At 40.7% G+C, this 23,428-nt stretch overlaps 1 protein-coding gene across 4 annotated transcripts in view; it reads right to left on the bottom strand.

Moving 5' to 3' along the window:
• Positions 1–23,428, bottom strand: part of GRAMD1C (GRAM domain containing 1C) — a 78,484-nt gene that overhangs the window by 37,128 nt on the left and 17,928 nt on the right. For 3 of the 4 annotated variants that reach the window (XM_030533075.1, XM_030533084.1, XM_030533094.1), the window contains 2 exons: positions 7,756–7,840; positions 1,809–1,912 (listed from right to left, as the gene is read on the bottom strand). In XM_030533075.1, coding sequence (XP_030388935.1) covers positions 1,809–1,912; positions 7,756–7,840 — 189 coding nt within the window. The remainder of the gene's footprint in view (positions 1–1,808; positions 1,913–7,755; positions 7,841–23,428) is intronic. The other variant, XM_030533102.1, reaches the window with a different exon arrangement.

Raw genomic sequence — 23,428 nt, 5'->3', positions numbered from 1 at the left:
TCTTCCCAGATGACATGTGGGGTGCAGGCATGTGCTCTGCACATTAGTACGGGTGACACTTAAACTGCAACCATCTAGAATGTTAATAAACAGCTCCCCAAGGTGATCCAAAAAAGAGCTTCCATCTGGTCAGTCAGTAAGAGTTATAGCATGCTTGTTTCAGCTGGAAGCAGGACCAGCTCCAGGCCCCAGCGCGCCAAGCGTGTGCTTGGGGTGGCATGCCGCTGGCGGTGCTCTGCCGGTTGCCGGGAGGGCGGCAGGCGGCTCCAGTGGACCTCTCGCAGGCGTCCCTGCGGAGGGTCCGCTGGTCCCATGGCTCCGGTGGAGCATCTGCAGGCACGCCTGCAGGAGGTCCACCGGAGCTGCGGGACCAGCGGACCCTCCGCAGGGACGCCTGCGAGAGATCCACCAGAGCTGCGGGACTGGCAAGCGGCAGAGCACCCCCTGCGGCGTGCCGCCGTGCTTGGGGTGGTGAAATGGCTAGAGCCAGCCCTGGCTGGAAGCCATCTTTGCATAGCTCATACACACAAGGCTGAAGATCCAAATAAAAAAATCCCATCATGGTCTTTTGGCATTTCCTTTTAAACACTTTACCTCACATCCATCCCCAGTGTAACTCCAGCATTGAGGTCAATGGAGTAACCCCGCGGATGAATTTGACTTCTTGGTATAGACCATCTAGACCATTATTTTGAATAAAACATTTCAACAGATTTTCTATATTTTATGTATAAACAGGCTATTTATCACCTGTCCTGCATTCTTCAAAAAGCACTGGTACTGTCTAATCCAAAAGATCTCCAACTTTTTCACAGTGTGGACTACATTTTAATTCAGAAATTGTTAATGCTGCCATCCCCTTCCACTAGCAATTGGGCAGACTACCCTTCCCTTCCCTATTCTCAACTGCATAACATCCCTGTGGCAACTACAGCAATTGCTCTTATGAAAAAGTAATACAATTTTAGCTGCTTTTTAATGCACTTTAGGAGCTGAAAATAAGAAGGAGCCAGCACCATGTGGACATCCAGCTTTCTTCAGACCACTGGAGAGACCCTGACCATAATTTCAGAACCTTTAGCTAAGATATTTCACAGAAAACATTTCTCTTACAGGGAATCTGTATTCTGCGGCAGTTCTGATGTAGGTCCAAACTAGTCTTATTTCTAAAACTGTTAATTTGTGTCAGTGGAATCCACATGGACAGTTAATCCATGGTGGGCTAGTGCAGGGTACATTCACATTCCCACTTACCGCAAATTAAATGTTTGTGTAGGCAAGCCCACACCAGCAGCTAAACCAAATTGCAAGTATGCAACACAGGGAATGCCAAAACAAATCAGATGAGACCAACTATCAGGGCATGGAGATCCATCTGAGTACACATAATATAATACACCCATACTTTCATAAAAGGCAAAGTGTCTTCATGAAGAATCTTTGTTTTTGGCAGAGGATTAAAAAAGTTAAAGAGTGAAAGGGCACCTCAAGTACATGTAGGGGGAAAACCTGCAAAAAATTATATCAGATCAAGTTATCCAATATAGGGATAGAGACAATTTTGAACAGACTGATCTTAGTGTTCCATTGACTTCTAGGCTGCTCTTTGATTTTACTGTATAATACAGATTTGTAACTTCAGCCATGACGGCCGGCTGCCTTTTGCAGGACCAGCACCAATGGGATGCCCTCCATGATTACCATCACCAAGAAGGATCCCTCAGCCAGAAAGCTTCAGATATGATCCCCCAAAACAAAAAGGGATTTCCTTTAAGCAAACCAATAATCAAATACACAAAATAACTTACTGTGGTCTCCCATCGGAAGATGTTGCTGTGGAAACAGAGCCAGTTTTCAGAGAGGTACAGGCGTCCCTGCAGCAGAATATCCTTCTGGAGGGCACAGGCATAATCTATACATAAAGACCAAGATGAACTTATTCACTCATTACAGTCCAATAGGACCAACCTTTTTTTTTCCCATAAGCCCAACTCTCTTTGATTTAGAACTCAAAATTAGGGGAATAACTTTCATTACTCAAAGGAAAACTCCATAAAAATTAAACTCATATTGGGCTAAATCCAGTTTACTTTATTTACGACAAGGAACCCTGTTGATGTCGTACATCCCCAAAGTCAATGGAATTATTTGTGTGAGCAGGGAATGCAGAACTCTGGCCATTGTGTATTACCCTGTGGTTTCAGGTATCCAGCAAGGCATGGCAGTCAATGAACTTCTGTTTTGCAAAGAAAACCAAGCACAATATAGAAATTGCACTCTACAAGCTAAGCTCCAGGCCACTTGAATGAAGTAGCAGAATACAAAGGCAATATTTTGTCTACTAATTCAGAATACATAGTCAACCAGTCACATATACCACAACATAATGTATTGTACATTTCTAAGGTGAATCATTTTACACTCTTTATCATATCACAACTCACAAAGAGCTAAAAAAATCAATACTCAGTAGATATCCACATTCTGGCCAGGACACTTCAGTCAGAGGCCTTTTTCAGTCAAGGTTTCTTTTTACTTTTATTATCTATATGAAACGGCCTCTGGCTGAAATATCACTGCTGGGAACTGACTGTATCTTGAACACCCCATTAATGCAGTGGTTCTCAGACCTGGTGACCTCTTTCACACTGCAAGCCTTTGAGCGTGACCCCCCCCCAACTTATAAATTAAAAACACTTTTAAATATATTTAACATTATAATAAATACTGGATGCAAAGCAAGGTTTGGGGTGGAGGCTGACAGCGTGTGACCCACCATGTAACAACCTTGCAACCCCCTGAGGGGTCCTGACCCCCACTTTGAGAACCCCTGCATTAATGGATCTCTATTAACAACAGCAAGGAGCTAATTCATCTCGATACTGGTGCAACTGTGATTTAAAGAGCAGAAAGATTCACCATTGAAGCAGTAAGTGTAGGATTTTCGTAAATGCCTAGTACTGGCTTCATTACTCCCACTGAAGTAAAGGGTAAGACTCCTATTAACTACACTGAAAGCAACGTTAGGACAACATTAAGTCCTTTTGATAATCCACCCTAAGAATATACATTCTATATAAATACTAGGTTGATCTGTTTTACACATTTGAGGTATTACATGCATGAGGCTGAAACCACCATGACTGTTACGGGGACATTGTCAGGTGAAACTTGGTCCAAAATTTAGCTTTAGTACACATCAACTTTTACAAACTGAGGACCAATAAAAATTTCCTTGAATTTTCCCCCCTAAATTCAAATGGAAACAGTGTTTTTAACAAATTTAAATTACCCGGCAATATTTGCAACCCCAATACCTGAGAAACTGAAAGTGGAACTGACAAGAAACAAGTTAGAACAGGCTGAAAAAAATTCAAGTTAACAGGCAACATAGCAAAAATTAAGAGACACTGTCATAAACAAATGGTTAAGGGTGAATGTCTCTTTTACCTGTAAAGGGTTAAGAAGCTCAGTAAACCTGGCTGACACCTGACCAGAGGACCAATAGGGGGACAAGATACTTTCAAATCTTGGTGGAGGGAAGTCTTTGTTTGTGCTTTTCGTGTTTTTCGTTGTTCGCTCTCAGGATTGAGAGGGACGGGACATCAATCCAGGCTCTCCAAATCTTTCTGAATCAGTCTCTCATGTTTCAAACTTGTAAGTAATTTAGCCAGGCAAGGCGTGTTAGTCTTATGTTTCTTTTTGCTGGAAGGATTTTTACCTCTGTTTGCTGTAACTTTGAACCTAAGACTAGAGAGCGTTTCCTCTGGGCTATATGAATCTGAGTACCCTGTAAAGCATTCTCCATCCTGATTTTACAGAGATAATTTTTACCTTTCTTTCTTTAATTAAAAGCTCTCTTTTTAAGAACCTGATTGATTTTTCCTTGTTTTAAGACCCAAGGGCATTGGGTCTGGACTCCCCAGGAATTGGTGGGAGGAAAGGAGGGGGAATGGTTAATTTCTCCTTGTTTTAAGATCCAAGGGGTTTGGATCTCTGTTCCCCAGGGAATTGGTGAAGTCCCTCAAAGCAGCCCAGGGAGGGGAAAGTTTTGGGGGGACAAGTAGTGCCCCAGACACTGAAATTTCTGGGTAGTGGCAGTGTTACCAGATCTAAGCTAGTAATTAAGCTTAGAAGTGTTCATGCAGGTCCCCACATTTGTACTCTAAAGTTCAAAACGGGGGAAAAAAACCTTGACAGAGACACTGTCCAAATCAGTCTTCTGATAGAGAAGCTTTTAAATACTGTGTCCTAACTTTTAAAATAATTTCATCTTAACTCTTATTTTTTTATGCCCTTCTGTGTTTATAAGGGTCTTTTGGGCAGGTATAAGAACGTCACCACCAAAACACAGTGGGGCCATTTCTCCACCCTATCTCCCTTCTCTGTACACCTACCAACCAGCTGTCTCTTTGGTGTCAGCTTTGCTGCTACTGGTAAACATGCTTCCTTGCAGAGCTCAGGGAAGAATATGCACATGGGATCCCCCCAGAGTAGAGCATGAGCGTGATGCAAGTGATCAGCAACAAAACAGTGGAACTGACTATACACAATGGGATGTCAAAAATGCACAAAATAGGCAAACCGAAAATTGAGACTAAATGTTAATCCCAGTGCTAGTAACCTACGAGCCGAATTGTAAAAACAGATATAAAATGTTAAAGATAAAAATGAACTTTTTAATGAACTGGTGCTCTTCCAATCAGATTTTTTTTAAGTGTTTACACTACGAAAATCTAAGGCACTTAGTTTATACGATAGGTATGGAATCAGGGTCATTTTTGTATAATCTTTATCTCTAATTCTCATAATTATAAGAATGTACAAGAGTAACGACAAAAAAGAAAAACATTATAAAGAACAGCAGTAGTTACATTTCTGTTAACAACAGTGAGTAGGTGATAACTATGTTAAATATTTGTAGATTAATAATAACTAATACATCTTGGGTTAAAAATCCACTATACAAAGCAAACGAATGGTTTTAAGACTAGAGGTCAGAAAAGGTCCTTTTAAATGAATGCTGCTCCCCTGGGGTAAAAGAGTAATTACATAAAATAATGACTTTGTTTGCTTCTGACTGAGGAGGTGCTATATTGCTGGGATAACTCCATCAGCAAGTATATTCTTCAAATCCCAGGTAGTCTGTTCATGGCAAATATGCTAAATAGAATTTGCTTCCAGGTGGGTGAAGGTTCTAATTTCTCTTCTATAAAAGCACTTTGCTGTTTCTGGGTAGACAGTGCTGTAGCCACAACACCAAGCATCTAGCAAGACTTTCTTGCTGGATTAAAGGCTGCCTTTTTATTGCAAGAGATAAACCCTGAAAAACCATGATGTTATTTTGGAATCAGAATACTTATCTCTGATGTATTTGTTAAGTGGGTCTCCAGTGGTACAGTCAGGCTTGCCTGCTGAGTGACCTATTAAGTGGTGAGGTATGCCATCAGCATCAGATACAGAGGCAAGAAGATAGTGGGTCTGCTGGGTTTTAAGTTCTCCATTTGGTAACAACTGGCAGAACGGAAAGGCAGGGCTCAAAATAGGTGTTTCAGTTGATGTTCTTTTCTCACTAACTTCTTGTTTTTCTTCTCATCAAACCATTCTTTTTCTCCAGATCTGTAATCCTGTCCTTGCAGTCCCACTGATGTCCTCTTGATAGTATACATGGTTCCAGTTCACCCTGGTGATCAGCAAGCTTTATCCTTTTTAGCAGTAGTCATCCAGTTAAGATTGTAGAGTTGTTTACATATTTTCCAATTCCCTTCCATAACTATGGTGAGATCTGGAGTGATTTTCACTATGCATTTCTTATAAGTATTGAGGCAAATGGGCTGGTGATAGCTAATATCATTGTATTTTCTCTCTGAGCCCAACAAACCCAAAGTTCTTTTTAGATTGAAGAAAGGACTCCATGGAATGGTCCTAAATTCTGCTGATCACTTATTAGTGAGGTTCTTACTCTCTCATTAAGGTTCTGAGCTGATTATTAAGGAGCCTTACATAGCTATTCAAGACACCTCAAAAATACTTGCTACCTGTCTAATACCCAAAAATATTCTGACATGTTTACCAAAAAATCCAAACTTATTTGCCTGTATCATGGTGAATTTAAAATATGCATCTTTTCCCTTTTCTGCTTAGCACTAGGCTAGCATCACAGGACCCCAAGAAATAGGTAAGATTTTTACCTGAGAATGCCCCTTAGGAGGCACATTAATCCCTCAGAAAGACACTGCTTGCTGTGCTTCATTTCTTCTATAGTCTTTGCTAAACCTGATGGTATAGTTCTTTCCCATTCACTACCTTGCCTCAAAGCAAGGTGAGTTTAGCAACACAATTCAGAGGCCATGACTTTGGGGAGAGGGTGTTTTCCCTTTACTCCCTCTCCCCAACCACCACAAAAACGCCACCATTGAGACATAGGAGCCGCCCCTGACAAATCAATTTTTCACAAACCATTTGCCTGATAAGACACCTGACATAGGTGCCACGGTATATCACCTTCCAGAAGAAATGCCTTCATATTAGACTTCTGCCTTATACAGTCCTTTGAAATAGCATACCAGGAAGAAATGACAGTTCTGTGCTGCAAGTCCGTTTCAGTCCTCCCTCTGCCATGGGCTGTCTATTGCTTCAGAAAGAAGAGCATACCAATTCTTCTCCCTGCAACCCTGACCTTCTTCTTAAAAACAGGCTCCTATGCAAGGAGAAAGCTTTCAGGAGTCCCTTTGGACGTGTGCTTGTCTGTCTGTCAAGGTAACATCGACTATCCTCTATGCCATTGCTGCTTTTTCATGGGTGGCAAAATCTCTACTGGCAGTGCCAGAAACAGGACTCATGCAATGACAACAATGAGCAATGCTTTCTGGGATGTTATCTCCTGCAGAAGCCAGACAGATGAACTGATAGGCATCACTAACACAGTGCTCAGCTCCCTGACAGCCTGAGAAATGGTTGCACTTGGACACATTTTTAAAGATACTTTGCTTAAACTCAATGTCACGTTAATGAGAAACATGATTTATTTTATTTTTTTAGGCTTCATTTGTTGAGACTCATTTCAAGAGAGCTTTGAGTTTAGATTCTGTATTAACCCCCTCTCCTTTGTTAAACCTACTTAACTTTTGTTAGTTACCATTTTAAAAAACTGCCCCCCCACCTCCCTCTCACTCAACATCTGTTTAGTGTCTGAAACAGCAATATGTGAAGATGCACCAAATGTATAGCCCATGCCAGAAAAGAGTCCAGTTCACAAATAAAAATGTCTAGGATATAATTCTAACTCTGCTCTTTTCCCACACTCTCCAGGCCAGTCATAATCCAAACATTTCTGAGCCTATCTATTCAATATGCTGTCCCAGCACATCCTTCTCAAGATGACCTGGCCTCTCTTTTCCCCTCATGATTGCCTGTGACAGGTGCTACTTACATAAGTACCATGGCCAATAGGTGTTTTGCCACCTATGGGAAGGGTAGGAGAAGTTACCTTGAGAGACACCCCATGACCACCATCCAGAGGGGCTGGAGGCATTCCTCCAGCATAGGAGTCTACTTTTTAAGAAGATCAGGGTTACAGGGAGAAGAGCTGGGAAACTCTTCTTTGAAAAGCAGTTTGCTGCTACTCCACATAGGAGGGAGGAGTGAAACAGGTTCCCGTGCTATCGCTAAAGTTGTCTGTCTTAAGAACACCAGCTGCTGCAACTTTGGCATTATCAACAATAATAGAGTTTTGTTGGTTTGTTCGCATCTTACCTACTATGAGCCTCTCCAAATCTGGCAGATGTGAAAACTGTCTCTTAAACTCCTCACTCCTATATTTATAAGTTGAACTTGAGATCTGCAACAATGAAAGGTGAAAGGTTAAAGTAAACAGCTTTATTTTCAGCTACCGACTATCTTCATACTAGCAGGAAACTAGGGATATAGTGCAAAGAAAAACACCAGAAGAATGGAAAAGAATAGACAATATCTAAATGTATTTACCACGGTCATTATGCTCTGTTATACAATGCTATGCCACTATAAACTACAATCCCAAATTGAAATATCAGATTCGTTGTATACAGCATTGTCTCAGAAATGCAGCTGCACAACAGGATTTTTGCCACTTTCAATAATTAAACTGGTAGACTGGTGACACTAAAGACTGAAGTCCATACAACAGGTACAAGGCAGGTACCAGCATGTCAGGGTTCCCTCCCCACTCTGAACTCTAGGGCACAGACGTGGGGACTCACATGAAAGACCCCCTAAGCTTATTTCTACCAGCTTAGGTTAAAAACTCCCCAAGGCATAAATCCCCTCTTTACCTTGGATTAGGTAACGCTGCCACCACCAAGTGATAAGACAAAACTCAGGGAAAGGACCACTTGGAGTTTCTACTTTCCCCTAATATTCCCCCAAACCTTACACCCCCTTTCCTGGGAAGGCTTGAGAATAAACAAGATGAGCACAAACCAACCTTGGGTTTTTTTAGACCACTAAAAAAAAACCCAATCAGATTTAAAAAAAAAAAACTAACTAAAAACAGAACTTTATTAGAAAGAAAAAAGTTAAAAGAAGCACCTCTGTAAAATTAGAATGGAAGATAATCTCACACGGCAGTCAGATTCAAAACATAGGATTTCCCTCTTTGTAACTGTAAAGTTTTGCCCAAAGAAAACCAGGAATACACCTCCCTCTCAGCACAGAGAAAATCCCAAGCCAAAATAAAAGTAAGCTAACGCATTCCCTTGCTAGTACTTACTAATCCTAATGGAGTTGGATCACTTGCTTGCTTGATCAGTCTCTGACAAGCACACAGGACAGACAGACAAAGCCTTCCAGCTCCCAACAGATTTGAAAGTATCTCGTCCCATTATTGGTCAGGTGCCAGCTATGTTACCTGAGCTTCTTAGCCCTTTACAGGTAAAAGGATTTTGTGCCTCTGGCCAGGAGGGATTTTATAGTACTGTATACAGAAAGGTTGTTACCCTTCCCTTTATATTTGTGACACAGCACCACAAGATTCCTGATCCTGCTCTACCTATATGATTCACCCCTTAATAAAAAGAGACCACGTTTAGGGGTAACAGGGTAGTTTGGTCTCCAGGGCCCCTTTAAGACTATGGGCTTGTCTACACTTACAGCACTGCAGTGTGTACTACTGCAATGCTTAATGAAGGCACTACCTACAGTGAAGGGAGAACTTCTCCCATTGGAAGAGTTAATCCACCCCTAAAGACGTTAGCTATGCTGATGGGAGAAGGCAGCACGCGAGCTGATTTTCAGTAGCACTCACACTGCCCGGGTCCTGCCCACCAGTCTGGGGGGCTCTGCATTTTAATTCAATTTAATCTTAAACGTTTTAAAAACCTTATTTACTTTACATACAACAATAGTTTAGTTATATATTATAGCATTATAGAAAGAGACATTTTAAAAACTTTAAAATGTATAACTGGCACACGAAACCTTAAATCAGAGTGAATAAATGAAGATTTGGCAGACCACTTCTGAAAGGTTGCCGGCCCCTGCCTTAGCCTCTCTGCTGAGGCTGCCAACAAAGGGGCCAATTGGTACTAACCATGGTGGTTGTTTTTGCAATGTGGATCTAAACTTCAAGAATTTTGAAATACCTTCAGTATAAAATGGTATTGTTAAAAGAAATTCTAATCTATTCCCTGTCAATAGTAAGGTGATTTACAATAAACTAAATTGCTACTGTACAAATCATCACATTTTAGCAACATTACAACTGAAAGAGGAAGAAATCACCCCCTAGTGTCCTAACAGTGAGACATAAACATACCATAAAAGCCTCATTAGATCTAGTGTGTGAGAAACTTTTACTAAGAGATGTAGGCAACAATTGGCATTGCTCTTTCTGAATAATAAAGGTGTCAACAGATGTTTGACATGTCCTGTACACACACATTTCTGTACCATCACATCAAACAGTTCAGTGAAAATAAAATGAATCACTTTGGGCCATTTGACCAGACTCCTTTATAAACCCTTACTCCATTTTCCATGCACTATTATGATGTGCACTATATCAGTTAACAGCCAGTTGTAGCTGTAAATTTTAAGTTTTCAAAGTAATTCCAGAGTAAATTAGTCTTTAGTTAGGAGTTATTTTTAGTAAAGGAATTATAGTGATGGCCCAAATGCATTAGCTCTAGGCATAGAATCATAGTAATGTAGGGCTGGATGGGTCCTCAAGAGGTCTTCAAGTCCAGCCCCCTTTGCTGAGGCAGGGCCAAGTAAACCTGGGCCATCCCTGACAGGTGTTTGTCCAACCTGTTCTTAAAAAAACTCCAGTGACGGGGATTCCACAACCTCCCCTGAAAGCCTGTTCCAGAGCTTAACTACCCTTATAATCACAATTTTTTTCCCCAATATCTAACCTAAATATCCCTTGCTGCAAATTAAGCCCAGTACTTCTTGTCCTACTTTCAAAGGACATGGAGAACAATCAATCACTATCCTCTTTATAGAAGTCTTTCACATTATTTGAACACACAGTTATCAGGTCCCACCTCAGTCTTCTTTTCTCAAGACTAAATATGCCCAGTTTTTTTAACAATTCCTTATAGGTCAGGTTTTCTAAGCCTTTTATCATTTTTGTTGCTTTGTGGACTCTCTCCACTTTGCTGACTAATATTCAATTTGTGATTCACTATATCACCTAGGATCCTTTTCAGCAGTACTACTGCCTAGCCAGTTATTCCCCATTTTGTAGTTGTGCAGTTTGATTTTTCCTTCCGAAGTGAAGGAAGCCTCGTGTAACCTCAGTTCTATGATTTTAACATTCCCATCTGGGACTTCTGCTCCATACTGCCAGAACTGATGACCCTGTGTAAATCAAACACTGGATGTCTGCCTATGCTCAAGACTCAAGTTCTTTAGTCAGGATGACAAGGAAATAGGTACTATGAGGTAATGGGTTGAAATGAATAGTCCTCATAAATTAGCAAGCGCTCTTTTTTCATTTAGTGAACTGTATTTTTTTTTTAAGTCAGCAATGTTACAAATACCACTTAAGGTGACTCCAAATAAAAAAGGGATTAAAAATATTTTTCTTCATTTTTTCAAAAAGAACAGGAGTACTTGTGGCACCGTAGAGACTAACAAATTTATTTCAGCATGAGCTTTCGTGAGCTATAGCTCACATCCGAAGAAGTGGGCTGTAGCCCACGAAAGCTCATGCTGAAATAAATTTGTTAGTCTCTACGGTGCCACAAGTACTCCTGTTCTTTTTGCGGATACAGACTAACACAGCTGCTACTCTGAAACCTTTATTTTTTCAGTTTGTTTTACTGAAACAGAACTTTTTGTATAGCCAGCACCCCCGGTTGATGAGTGGCTTTCATACAGCAACAGGGGAGAAAAAAACATTTCTAAAAATGAAAAAATTGGCAGGGGAATTCAAAGGCTGGATAGCATTTGGAAAGGAATTGGCAGGCAACTACATTTAATCAGGGCCAGCGTGTTCTACAAGTCAATGGCTTTATAATTTGGGTATGTCATGGAAATTGTAAATATTAACACTGTTACAATGTGCAGGGGTTGTTGCCTGAGAATTTGGCACATGTACCACAGCACACATGCTTTTAACTCACTGTTTGAAACAGGCTACATTGTGAAAAGTGCCCTTTTAAGGTCTTATCCAAAAGATTCAGAGTAAACTTCAAGGAACTCAATTTGTCTATCTACGAATCCTGGAGGGCTGAGTCAAGCCTGCTGAGATTCCTGTGGTATTGGGGAGTCCAGGGATTTCAAACTTGATGCTTAATGACTGCAATTTGTGCTTGTGATCATGGAGCATTAGTGTACACACAAACAAATGTATTTACAGTCCAGTACAGTAAATGTGATGCAGATAATCATATACAAGCTCTCTCACGCTGGCTTCAGCACCAATTTAAGGAACGATCTCTCCAAGGAGAAGGAGATGTAATGTCTCCAAACAATGTGTGTGAGAGAAAAGAGCTTTGCAAAATCTAGATATTAAGAAAAGGAGATCAGGCAGTGGAGAAAGTGTGAATGTGTCTGTAGAAACCTAATGCTTGACACAACCCAGGCAACAGCACTGAGAATCAAAACTCTAGAGAGTCTCCAGAATCTAAACATTAAGTAACCTGAATCTCTAGGGCATTAAACCTGTTATCTCTGTGTTCCTTACCTGAGAGCCCTTTGTTGGCATATGAAATCATGTCTGTATTTCCAATCATTTGAACAAAGGACAACAAGAAGAAATTATCCTGCTTATTTTCACAGTAAGCTTTTCAGACAGCTAGGAAAAACCTGCTCTGAATTCTTATCTAATCAGTCCAGTTCCACTGGAAGGAATTTAGACATTGAACTTTCTTAACCTTGTCCTTTCCTTGCTTTGTATGGCAACTGGTTCACATTCCTAGGGCTAAAATTAAGAGTGGACTTATATATGCCATGCAATTTGTGAAAAAATATCAGCGGAGTTAAGCAAAGCCTATCCAGCATTCACTGAACTAAAGTATTACAGAAGAGACAGTTACTTCAGTACATGGTATCTTTAGGAAGCACCCAGCCAACCCACAGGCTTTCCAGATTGTCCTATTTAAAACTGCATCAATCAGGAAATTCAGAATCAAGGTTCCAAAAGCAACACTAGCTCTGTCAAAGATATATATTGAAACTTAGCTAACTTAGCTAGAATCAGCATGGATTTCAGTAATGAATTTCTTCCTGTTCGAACTTCTCTTACTTCAGCCTCCTTAGGATCAGACATCTATCTCTAAGTCTTTTCCAGAGTCATAGCTTCCTAGGATAAAGTCCCCTCATCCTGTAAGTATGTCCTACATTCTTGATTCCTATATGTATGACCTTTCATTTGGTTATATTGGAACATATTACTTGTTTGCGCCGAGTTTAACAAATGATCCAGATCGCTCCATACCAGTGATCTGTACTCTTCATTATTTACCACTTCCCTATTCTGTGTCATCCACACATTTTATTAGCAATTATTTTATGTTTTCTTCCAAGAGACAGATTAAAAAAAAAGTTAAACAAAGTAAGGTGAAGAACTGATCCTCGCAGGATCCCACTAGAAACACACCCACTCACTGATGTTTCCCATTTACAATTACGTTTTGAGATCTATCATTTAGTAATTTTTAATCCATTTAACGTGTGCCTTGTTGATTTGGTATTGTTCTAATTCCTTAACATGTCATGTAGTACAAGGCTTTACAGAAGTATATCCAAGTATATCACATCAACATTGCCTTTATCAATCCATTTGTAATTTCATTGAAAAATAGATTTTGTTAAATTAAAGTGATTATTTTTCATAAACCCATGTTGATCGGCATTAATTACATCATCTCCCTTTAATTCTTTAGTAATCCAGTTCCAGATCAGCCATTCCATTATTTTGCCTGGGATTGATGTCAAACTGACAGGCCTAAAATTATTTGGGTCATCCCGTTTACCCTTTGAAAAATATTGGTGGAACATTAACTTTCTTCCAGCCCTCTGGAACTTCTTTAATTTTCCAAGTAGTATTAAAAATCAATATTAACTATTCAGACAGCTCCTCGGCCATCTCTTTTAAAACTTGTGGATGTGAGTTTATTTGGCCCTGCCAATTTAAAAATGTCTAACTTTGGTAAATGTTTAACCAAGAGGAGGTAGATGGAGGCCACAGGCTCGTTTCACATAAGCCAAAAAGCTGCATGATGGTAACAACTTTCAATCACTGTCAATATGGGCTACATGTTCATACAGGTAACTTGTAGATTAATTTTGTCCTGTTCCAACCATGCACCAGACTGTTCTTTTTCTCTAGCATGTATAGTGGGTGGTTTAAACCCTCCTGGACAGGGTGTGTGTGCATGCTGTCAACCATTTTGTTTTTTGAAAATAAGGTGCCATCTGAGCATCTGTAGTCACCTATTACTAGATTTTCCAAACAACTATGCTTCATTTAACAGGTCACGAGGCACTTCTTAACCAATAAGAAGAGGGAAAATAAATATAATGCTGGAAGAGGCATCCCAGTTGCTGTAGGATATGTAGAAGTCTGTTTAACAGAAATTTGCAGGCAATGAAGGCAATGGAAGCATATTCATAGCTACTGTAGGAAAAAGTTTAAAGAGTCAGGACTCGGTCTTACTTACATTCATTTTCAGATCCTTTTCATTCACCCTGAGCTGCTCTGGTGAGGAGAGTCTCCTAAGCACTGGACACTCTTCCAGCTGGCCACTGGCAGGCACAGGTCTGTGTTCTAGTGTCATTATGTCCCCTTCTCTGGCCCAGCCCCCCCTCCTATTTGTAGAGGCTGAAGGAGAAACAGATTTTAAAATGTTTTCAGATTATCTGTGCTGACAGAATGGAAAGAGGAATAGTTTACTCCTTCAGTCAGACCTGGGGTCAGGTGAGATGTTCTCCAGTAGGATTACAAAAGGTTTCATTCCAGCAACATCATTTCTGCTTTAGGAGCACAACACAGAAAATCTCTAGAGAAGGGACATTAAAATACAAAACACAAGATGAATGCTCATGCACTAAATATTCCAGCTGAAATACAGAGATGAGGTCTCACTGCTTAACTGCTGCTGGAGCCTCTCTCTGCTGTAGAAAGCTGTCAGAGCATTTCCCCAATGGAGTCTTTCCCTGCAGCGGGAAAAAGCTCTGGTAGAGGGGAGACAGCATAACACTACACTGCTAAAAACAATAGTGTAGATGGGGGATGCATTGCCTGGGTGTATAGAGAGCCATATAGGGTTCATACCCTAAGGTTCTGGCATATTACTCACCTGAGCAGTGCCTCACCACATCACTGCTATTTATACCGATGCTAGAGGGCATTTAGTGCATGTACTCCACATGCTGTCATAAGTATGTAGTGTAGACATACCCCAAGAGTCCCAAACCATTAAATGAAAGCGTAAGCACTAGTGGCTACCACAGATGCTATAAGTACAGTAATCCAAATAGCAAATGTTTGTAGAGAAGATTTTGTGAAGAAACGCTACCAATGTTCCCTCTATTTTTTTCTATCCATGGGCGGAATGAATTTTGTTACGAGCAGCACCAATATGGAGGTAATGTGTGGATGTGCACCGCCAGTAGAAACAAAAAACCTACATATAATATATATATTTTAAAAATTATTGGTATGCAAGAAGAAAGAATATTGAAACAAGGGATAACTAACAAGGTGCATTGCTTAAGATGTTGCTTTAATATGAACTCAAATAAAAAGAAAACACTGCAAAATTTTCAGTAGTCTTCTCAAATCTTACAAGCATCTATTCCTTTGAGGCATAAAAGAAAATTATCCATTTTCTTGACATAGGAAACAAAATATTTTATCATTATTATTGATACATGAAATAAAATAATTGATACACTTTCTTTATGCTTAAAATACATTGACTTCTACAGGGTCCTCACAAATCCTGAAGCCAGGGGTTTGGCAGTGATAGGTTTGGGAATTTGAAGGGACACCCCCAGATCTGGGACTGCTGCATCTCTCCCTGCTGTAGCTCTGCATGCCCCAAGCTTCTCCATCACCACCCTGCACCTCACCCCACTGCTATCTTCCAGGTTCACTTGTGGCTGCACCTCTCTGTGCAGTGTGCATGCCTGCATGGCTCTGCTAATTAAGTGAGCAGCCCTTGATGGGCTCCTGTGCGGCCGTGCAGGCGCACACATTGGAGGCAACACAGCCCAACACATACCCATATAAATCCAAACCATGTCTGAAAAGTGAATATCCATTTATAAAAATACTTTCTCAGATCAAACATTCTGGCACCATTTCTCAGCTACTGGATGTTCATTTATAATTTAAAAAACAAAAAAACAACCAACACAGTGAAATTGAGTGGATTTGGCATTCAAGAGACACTGACATTTGTTTTTTTTTTTAAGTGTAGTTGTAGCCAGGATATTAGAGAGACAAGGTGGGTGATGTAATATCTTCTATTGGACCAAATTCTACTGGTGAAAGAGACAAGCTTTGGAGCTACACAGAGCTCTTCTTCAGGAAGAACTTCTCTCTCTCCCCAATAGATGTTAGTCCAATAGAGGATATTACCTTACCCACACATTGTCCCTCTAACATTAGTTTTAAATAGGGTGACCAGATAGCAAGTGTAAAAAATCGGGATGGGGGTGGAGGTAATAGAAGCCTATATAAGAAAAATCCCCCCCAAAATCGGAACCGTCCCTATAAAATCGAGATATGTGGTCACCCTAGTTTTAAAAGCCAGGTGTAGTACAATCAGATGCTATGCAAGCTGCCCCTTACACTGCCCTGCCAACTCACTTCCATGTTGAGCATAGCACACTTATAGTAGTAGCCTGTCATGGTATAAATCCCTACTCTGAACCTTAGCATCCAAAAGATGGGGTACCAGCATGAATTCCTCTAAGCTCAATTACCAGCTTAGTACTTGTAGCGCTGCCATCAACCACGAATTCCAGCACCTGGTACACTCTGGTCCCCCCAAAACCTTGCCCGGGGACCCCCAAGACCCAGACCCTCTGGATCTTAACACAAGGAAAGTAAACCCTTTCCCTCACTGTTGCCTCTCCCAGGCTTCCCCTCCCTGGGTTACCCTGGAAGATCATTGTGATTCAAACTCCTTGAATCTTAAAACAGAGAGGAAAATCCACCTTTCCCCCTCCTTCTCTCTCCCCTCCTAGACTCTCCCTGAGAGAGAAAGGTTAATTTTCTCTCTGTGTTAGGATTACTTTCTCTTCCCCTTCCCTCCTTTCTCCCCACCAATTCCCTGGTGAATCCAGACCCTGTCCCCTGGGGTCTCACACCAGAATAAAAAAACAATCAGGTTCTTAAACAAGAAACTTTTAATTAAAGAGAGACAAACAGTAAAAATTATCTTTGTAAATTTAAAATGGAATAGGTACAGGATCTTTTAGCTATAGACACTGGGAATACCCTCCCAGCCTAAGTATACAAGTACAAATTAAAATTCTTTCAGCAAAATACACATTTGAACTTCTCCCAGCCAAATACACATTTGCAAATAAAGAAAACAACCATAAGCCTAACTCACTTTATCTACCTAGTACTCACTATTCTGAACTTATAAGAGCCTGTATTGGAGAGATTGGAGAGAAACCTGGTTGCACGTCTGGTCCCTCTGAGCCCCCAGAGTGAACAACCACCAAATTCTAACAGCACACACAAAAACTTCCCTCCCTCAAGATTTGAAAGTATCCTGTCCCCTGATTGGTCCTCTGGTCAGGTAACAGCCAGGCTCACTGATTTTGTTAACCCTTTACAGGCAAAAGAGATATAAAGTACTTCTGTTCTATTAACTCCTACTATCTGTTTATGACAAAGCCCAGTCCTGGATTCCCCACATGCTGCTCTATGCTGATATGCCTCCTTCCTGACCAACAGTAACCCAAGCTATCTCAGTCCTGGGCCTTGACCAAGGCACCTCAGTCCTGACCTGCAGCATATTATACTTTTCCAAAAAGAAGCTGAAGGTGGTACTGGAATATTGTAGTCAAATAGTTCACAAACAGGCACAGCACATCACCAAACTTATTTAAACTTCTGACTCCATTGGATTGGCACTCTTATCTTTAGAAGTAAATTCTTTGCACACACTCAACTTCTCCCACCACACAGATCTCATCAACTCCCTGTTCTTCACTAGAGCCTAGACCACAGTTTCTTAATATGGTTGCAACAACATAGGCAAGATCAAACTATGTTATAACCAGGTCAGGGCACTATCATACTGAAGCACATTTCTTGAACAGTCACATTTATAGTGCAGATTACCAGAGTAATATAATTCTGTTGCTTAAAAGACTAGGTACATGTTGTTAAAAACAATGTTAGTCCTGCAGGAATTCTGCACCACTGCACATGCACAGAATTCATGTCTCCTGTAGATTTTTTTTTCTCCACAGAAAATATGTCAGAGAGGTACTGCAGTTGCACCTTTTGCCCACCAGGGGCTGATGTGGCACCAGAACAGAGGGCCTCCAGCTCACTATCCATAGCAGCCAGCAGGGAGGAGGAGAGGCTGTGTTCCTCACAGTGCCCTGTCTGCAGGGCCAGTTGATGAGGCACGGGATATAAGGGGGTGGGGGGCAGAGATAGCTGGGCACATGGCTCTGCTAGGGAAGTCACAAAGACTGGCATTCAGACGGGCTAGAGGGGGGACAGATTGGGGCAGGAGCAGAGGGGGATGGTGATGTCCAAGTGAGAGATACAGGGACACATGGGGATGGGAGCAGATGTGCCTGACTGAAGGGAGAGGCTGGAGTCAGCCAGGGTCTGCATGGGGAAGGCTCCCCAACTCCCTAATAATCCCTCCTCCCTCCCCCCCAAAATCCCATTTCATACTTCTCCCACCCACACCCAACAACTCTCCAGGTTCATGCCAAGGCTCCTTCCAAGCAATTTACTTCCCTTTCCCTCAATTCCTCTGTTACCTCTGACCCTCTCACCCCCCACAAGCCTCTGCCCTGCTTCTGACAGGTGCGGGAAATATGTTTCTGCATTGTAGTGTAAATGAATTATTACTCAAAGTTTAAATGAATTAATATGCCTATTAAGGAATCTCTGTTAAAAACATTTCCTGAAATTTTTTTTGTTTTCTGTATTGTTACAGACATACTTTGCTGACAGGTATTTTGAAATAAATTGCCAAATGATTGAAAGTGTCATGATTATATTGTGTTCTTTTGACAAATAAAATATCCGGAATTTTAAAACACTGTGTGCAGCACTTTTAATTTTTTGATGCAGAATTCCCGCAGGAGTAAAACAAGCTATTTTACTAGAACTACGTGGCGGATCCTCTGATTTGCAGAGGATTTTGAAATTTGGCTTGTTCCAAATTAAAATGAAAACCAAAAATTTCAAAATTCTCCATAAAGAAAAATTCAAAAAATTATTTATATATATATATATATTTATATATATATATATATTTATATATATATATATTTATTTATTTTCAGGTCATTTAATACATTTCATTTTCACAAAATCAAAACATTTCGTTTTGATTTTAACCTCTTATTTTGTATTATAATTTTAAAACTTAGAAACAAAAAAGTTGTTTCAAAATGAAAAATCTCAATGTTCCATTCCAAAAACGCAGAAGTGGGACACTTCAAAATTGTCTAAACTCCCCCCTGCCATTTTCTACCTAAACAAAATTCCAACAAAATCAACCCAATTTCACAAAGTGTTTTATGCAGTTCCATCAAAATTAGTCTCATGGAATAAGGTTTCATCAAAGTATCTCCGACCAGCTGTATAGTAAACCACAATGGGTTTTATTCTCCACTCAGTGCAAGTGAGATTTATGCACACAATTATATTCATTAACACGAATGGTAGTTCAGGATTTAATTGCCTTCCCTCAGCTCCTTCCTATTCATACAGGAGAGACCCTGATTAAGTACCTCGTCCTCCAGATGTAGGAGGAAATGCACTTTGTAACCATAAAAGTACTTATCCCTGCTGGAAACATGGTAGTGGTGCTTCAGTTACAGCTGAGATGGCATTCATGCAAACCTGGATTTAGGAGTATTCTCTCTCTCACCCTGCAAACTATTATTCTCAGCTCAGACGTGTAAGTTCATTTAAAATAAAAAAGTTCCAGAAAAATGTTCTCTGGCATTAAAAAAAAAAAAAAAAAAATTCAGATACTGTTGTGCTTTGAATACCCAAAACTAATCTGGACGTAGAACTTCAAACCTGGAAAGTACTTTGAACTCAGGAACACTTTGTTCAGTTAAAAAACAATTGGTTAACACACAAGTTTAGAAGCCAGTGAAAACCGCACAATGAACATGCCCTCCATGTTACTTTTCTTGCAGACCTCTGCTGTTATCCACACAGATCCCTGGCAAATCCTGACCACTTTGGAAATCCCTGCTCCATGAAAAGTGGTCCCTACACAGTTCCCCTCTGTATGCTCTGATGAGACCCAACAGACCTTGCAGTATTCTGCCAATCCCAGTTTTTGCCTGTTTTCAAAGATGGTGTACTCTTCAGGCTTCAGTGCAGGTGGGAGCACACATGCCTCTCTTTCAGTGTGCAGTCTAAGGAGGGTATATACTTATATGTGCCATGCTTCCTCCCCATCCTCATACAAAACACTCCTGTATCAGTTGATTTTGGGAGCCAAACCAAGTCCATTTTTAGTGGTAGAGTGGGCTAGTTTATAATCAAGTCCATCCAAACCAGGATGTCCAATCCCAGGTAGGAGAAGGGATCCACCACCACCAGGGAGACATTTGTCTTGCCTGGAGAGGTCAGTTCCCTGTCAGGTAAAAAGAAAATGCATGCTCCTCCCCCACTCACCAATACAGTATGTGGAGGTTCCAGCCACAGCAGATCTCATCTGCAGATCTTAAATATTGTCTTCATTGTTGTCTCATGCTCCCTCTCATCAATTCTCTTCTCTTACATTTAGATTATAAACTCTTCAGAACAGGGCCTGTTTTTTCATGCATTTGTATGCTGACTAGAACAATTGGGCCCCGATTCATTAGTATGGCCTCTAGGCTACCACAACATATATAAGCAAATAAATGCATACATACATACAAAGGTTTTAATTGCCATGAGGAGAAGCATGCAGAATTTTTAAGCTCTGCGTGTTACATCCACTTCATTCACTTGGGCATTTGGGCACACCAGGGTGGTGATCAAGCCCTTTTCTGGAACTTACCCTAAAATATTCGTAATAAGACACAAGGCAGAAAAGAACACAGCTCCGTCTCCCAGAGCTGTACAGTTCTGGAGGGTTAACAAAGAGGAATAGTATGAAAATTTTATTTTAATCACTGAAGTCAATAGATGTGACTCTGAATGTGTGAAAGGAGCAGATATGTTGTATAAAAAGGGGCCACAGTTACAGACAATTGACCATAATTTCATTTTACTGTTATCCAAATGCCTATTTACATGTAACTGGGTAGGGACAATATAGTTGGCCAATATGTGGGTGTCAAATACCTAAATAAGTCCCAGGAACTCGTTCTTCCAGATAAACAAGGTAACCATTACCTGCCTGGAATACATAGCGTGCATACATAACATGGAGTCATAGGGTGTTACTAGCATACAGGGTTAGTATACTAGCATACAGGGAGACGGAGACCTACAATAACACTATAGTGAATATTCACTGGTTGTGTCTTCCTTTTAGGAAGACATCAGGCACGTGAAAATGATCTCAGCGAACGGAACTGGCAATACCAAGATGCCTGCACGACTCAGGTACACCACGAGACTCTAGGCTACACACCAAGAGCACAGGTATTATAATTGCAACTTGAGGGTGCTTCCTGTTCATGAGATCATCATCATTATCTCCTCCTCCTCCTGGGCTGGCTGAATTCCCAGACTCAAATGTTCAAAGTGAATTAACTCCAAGGCAAAAAAAAATCTGAGGATTTATTAGCCCAGAAGCTGGTTAACAACAGAGTTACCAGGAAGCAGCCTCAAGTTAGTATACGAACATTTTAGATTCATATTCAAATTTTAAATGAAAGAACAAAATGAAAAGACCCAAATGGGCTGCAAAACTGCTGGAAGAAAAAGAATCTCCATAGCTCTGAATCAGTAACTATACAGTGCTTTGTTGATTGAGGCAAACCCACTTCTGTATTACCCTGCATACCCTCACTTCTTGAAAGGACATCCAGGCAGTTAGACAGGATATGATATCCCAGATTCCTTTGGGATTCCCAGCTAACCGCAAATCTTCTTTACACAGGCTCTTTTAATAAGGAGCTAGAAACCCTGCCAATTTCTGTTACTTTAAAGGCAAGGAGTGCAGAAATGGAAATGTCTGAGGAAGTTTAAATTGCTTGGAGTAATAACATTAATGAATGTGGGGGCAATTCAAAGAAACATCAACACCACAGCTCTGCACCAACAGGATACTGAAGAACAGCTCAGGCACAAGAGACAAACAGAGTTGGGTCATCAAATCAGCTCTCATTGGCTGATCAGTAACCATACAGTCACCACATGCTTACCAATATCTAGTAAATACTGGCATTTGCCTTACTTTTACTCTTACCTGAAGGTTACTTTAGGTCTGGTTTTGGGACCTATCAAAGGTAGTGCTAACCTATAGCAAGTAGTTGGATTGAAAATAACAGGATTACTGTTGAAAATTAGTATTACCCTGGGTATTAGAGCTGTGTGAATTATTGATTTTTTCAGTTTGCTGGCAGTTTTGATAAAATTAAAAAATTGGTTTGGCTCAAACAAAAACCAACATTTTTAAAAATTTTCAGCAAAACAAAAAAAGTTGGAAAAAATTTTGGCTCAACGGAAACACTTTGGCTATTTTTAGTAAAAGCACAGGAAATGAAGGACTAGATTAACAAAAAACCATGGAGGAGGGGGTACTCATGTCCCCAATCATAGCCCAGTTATCATGGTACTCACCTGGTATGTGGAAGACCCGGGTTCATATCCCCAATCTGGAGCAGAGACTGGAGCCAAGGTATCCCCCATCCCAAGGAATGCCCAAACCACTAGGCTATACTGCAGTGGTTCTAAAACTTTTTGTATTGGCAATCCCTTTCTCACAGCAAGTCTCTGAGTGTGACTCCCCCTTGTAAATTAAAAATGGGGGGGGTAATTTTAATTTAACAGAAGCTCAGGGCTGACAGTGCCTGCACAGGGCTGGGCTCGTGACCCCCGCATAAATCACCTTGTATAGCATACTTGAATAGTCACTGGACCAGAGAAAGAGTGAGACTGACTCTATATCCCAGTAGTTAGGGCACTCGCCTGGGAGGGGGGACACTTGGGTTCCAGTCCCTGCTCTAAAGACAACTTATTTATACAAAGTGGAACAGTTTCAAAGGAAGAGATTGAGACTCTTACCCTAGAGTAGCCAGGTGGTTAGGGCATTCACTGGGGAGGGGGAGAGAGACTCTTGGTTCCAGTCCCTCCTGCAGAGTGGAGATTCAGACCTGCATCCCTCACATCCCAGGTGAGTGACCCGACCACTATACTATGAAGTATAAGGGGGAGGGAGAACCACCTCCACCTTTTCCTGATGACAAAATACCTTTGTGAATCTAGCCCCCCAAATTTGAGATGTTTTGTCTTGATATTTCCTTTTTTATTTTCATTTCAGCCAAACCAATTTATTGAGATCAACATGAATTTGCAAACTGTTTGGTCAACCCAAATCTGCATTTTTTGGTGAAAAGTTTCATCCAAACTGCCCCCCCCCAGCATTAATTACTAAGATAATAAAGAATTAGGCCCCTTAGATTGGAAACTCTCTGGGACAGTGAATGTGTCTTATTCTGTGTTCGTATACTATTAAACAAATTAAAATTAGTGCTGCATACGATGCTGTGCTATCCCACTATTATTTCTTGGTGATATCATGAGAAGTTCATTCACAGACTAATCCAG

This window comes from Gopherus evgoodei, chromosome 1 (assembly GCF_007399415.2).
Source record: "Gopherus evgoodei ecotype Sinaloan lineage chromosome 1, rGopEvg1_v1.p, whole genome shotgun sequence".
NCBI classification, from domain to species: domain Eukaryota; kingdom Metazoa; phylum Chordata; order Testudines; family Testudinidae; genus Gopherus; species Gopherus evgoodei.
This window is presented reverse-complemented; position numbering and strand designations above follow the sequence as displayed.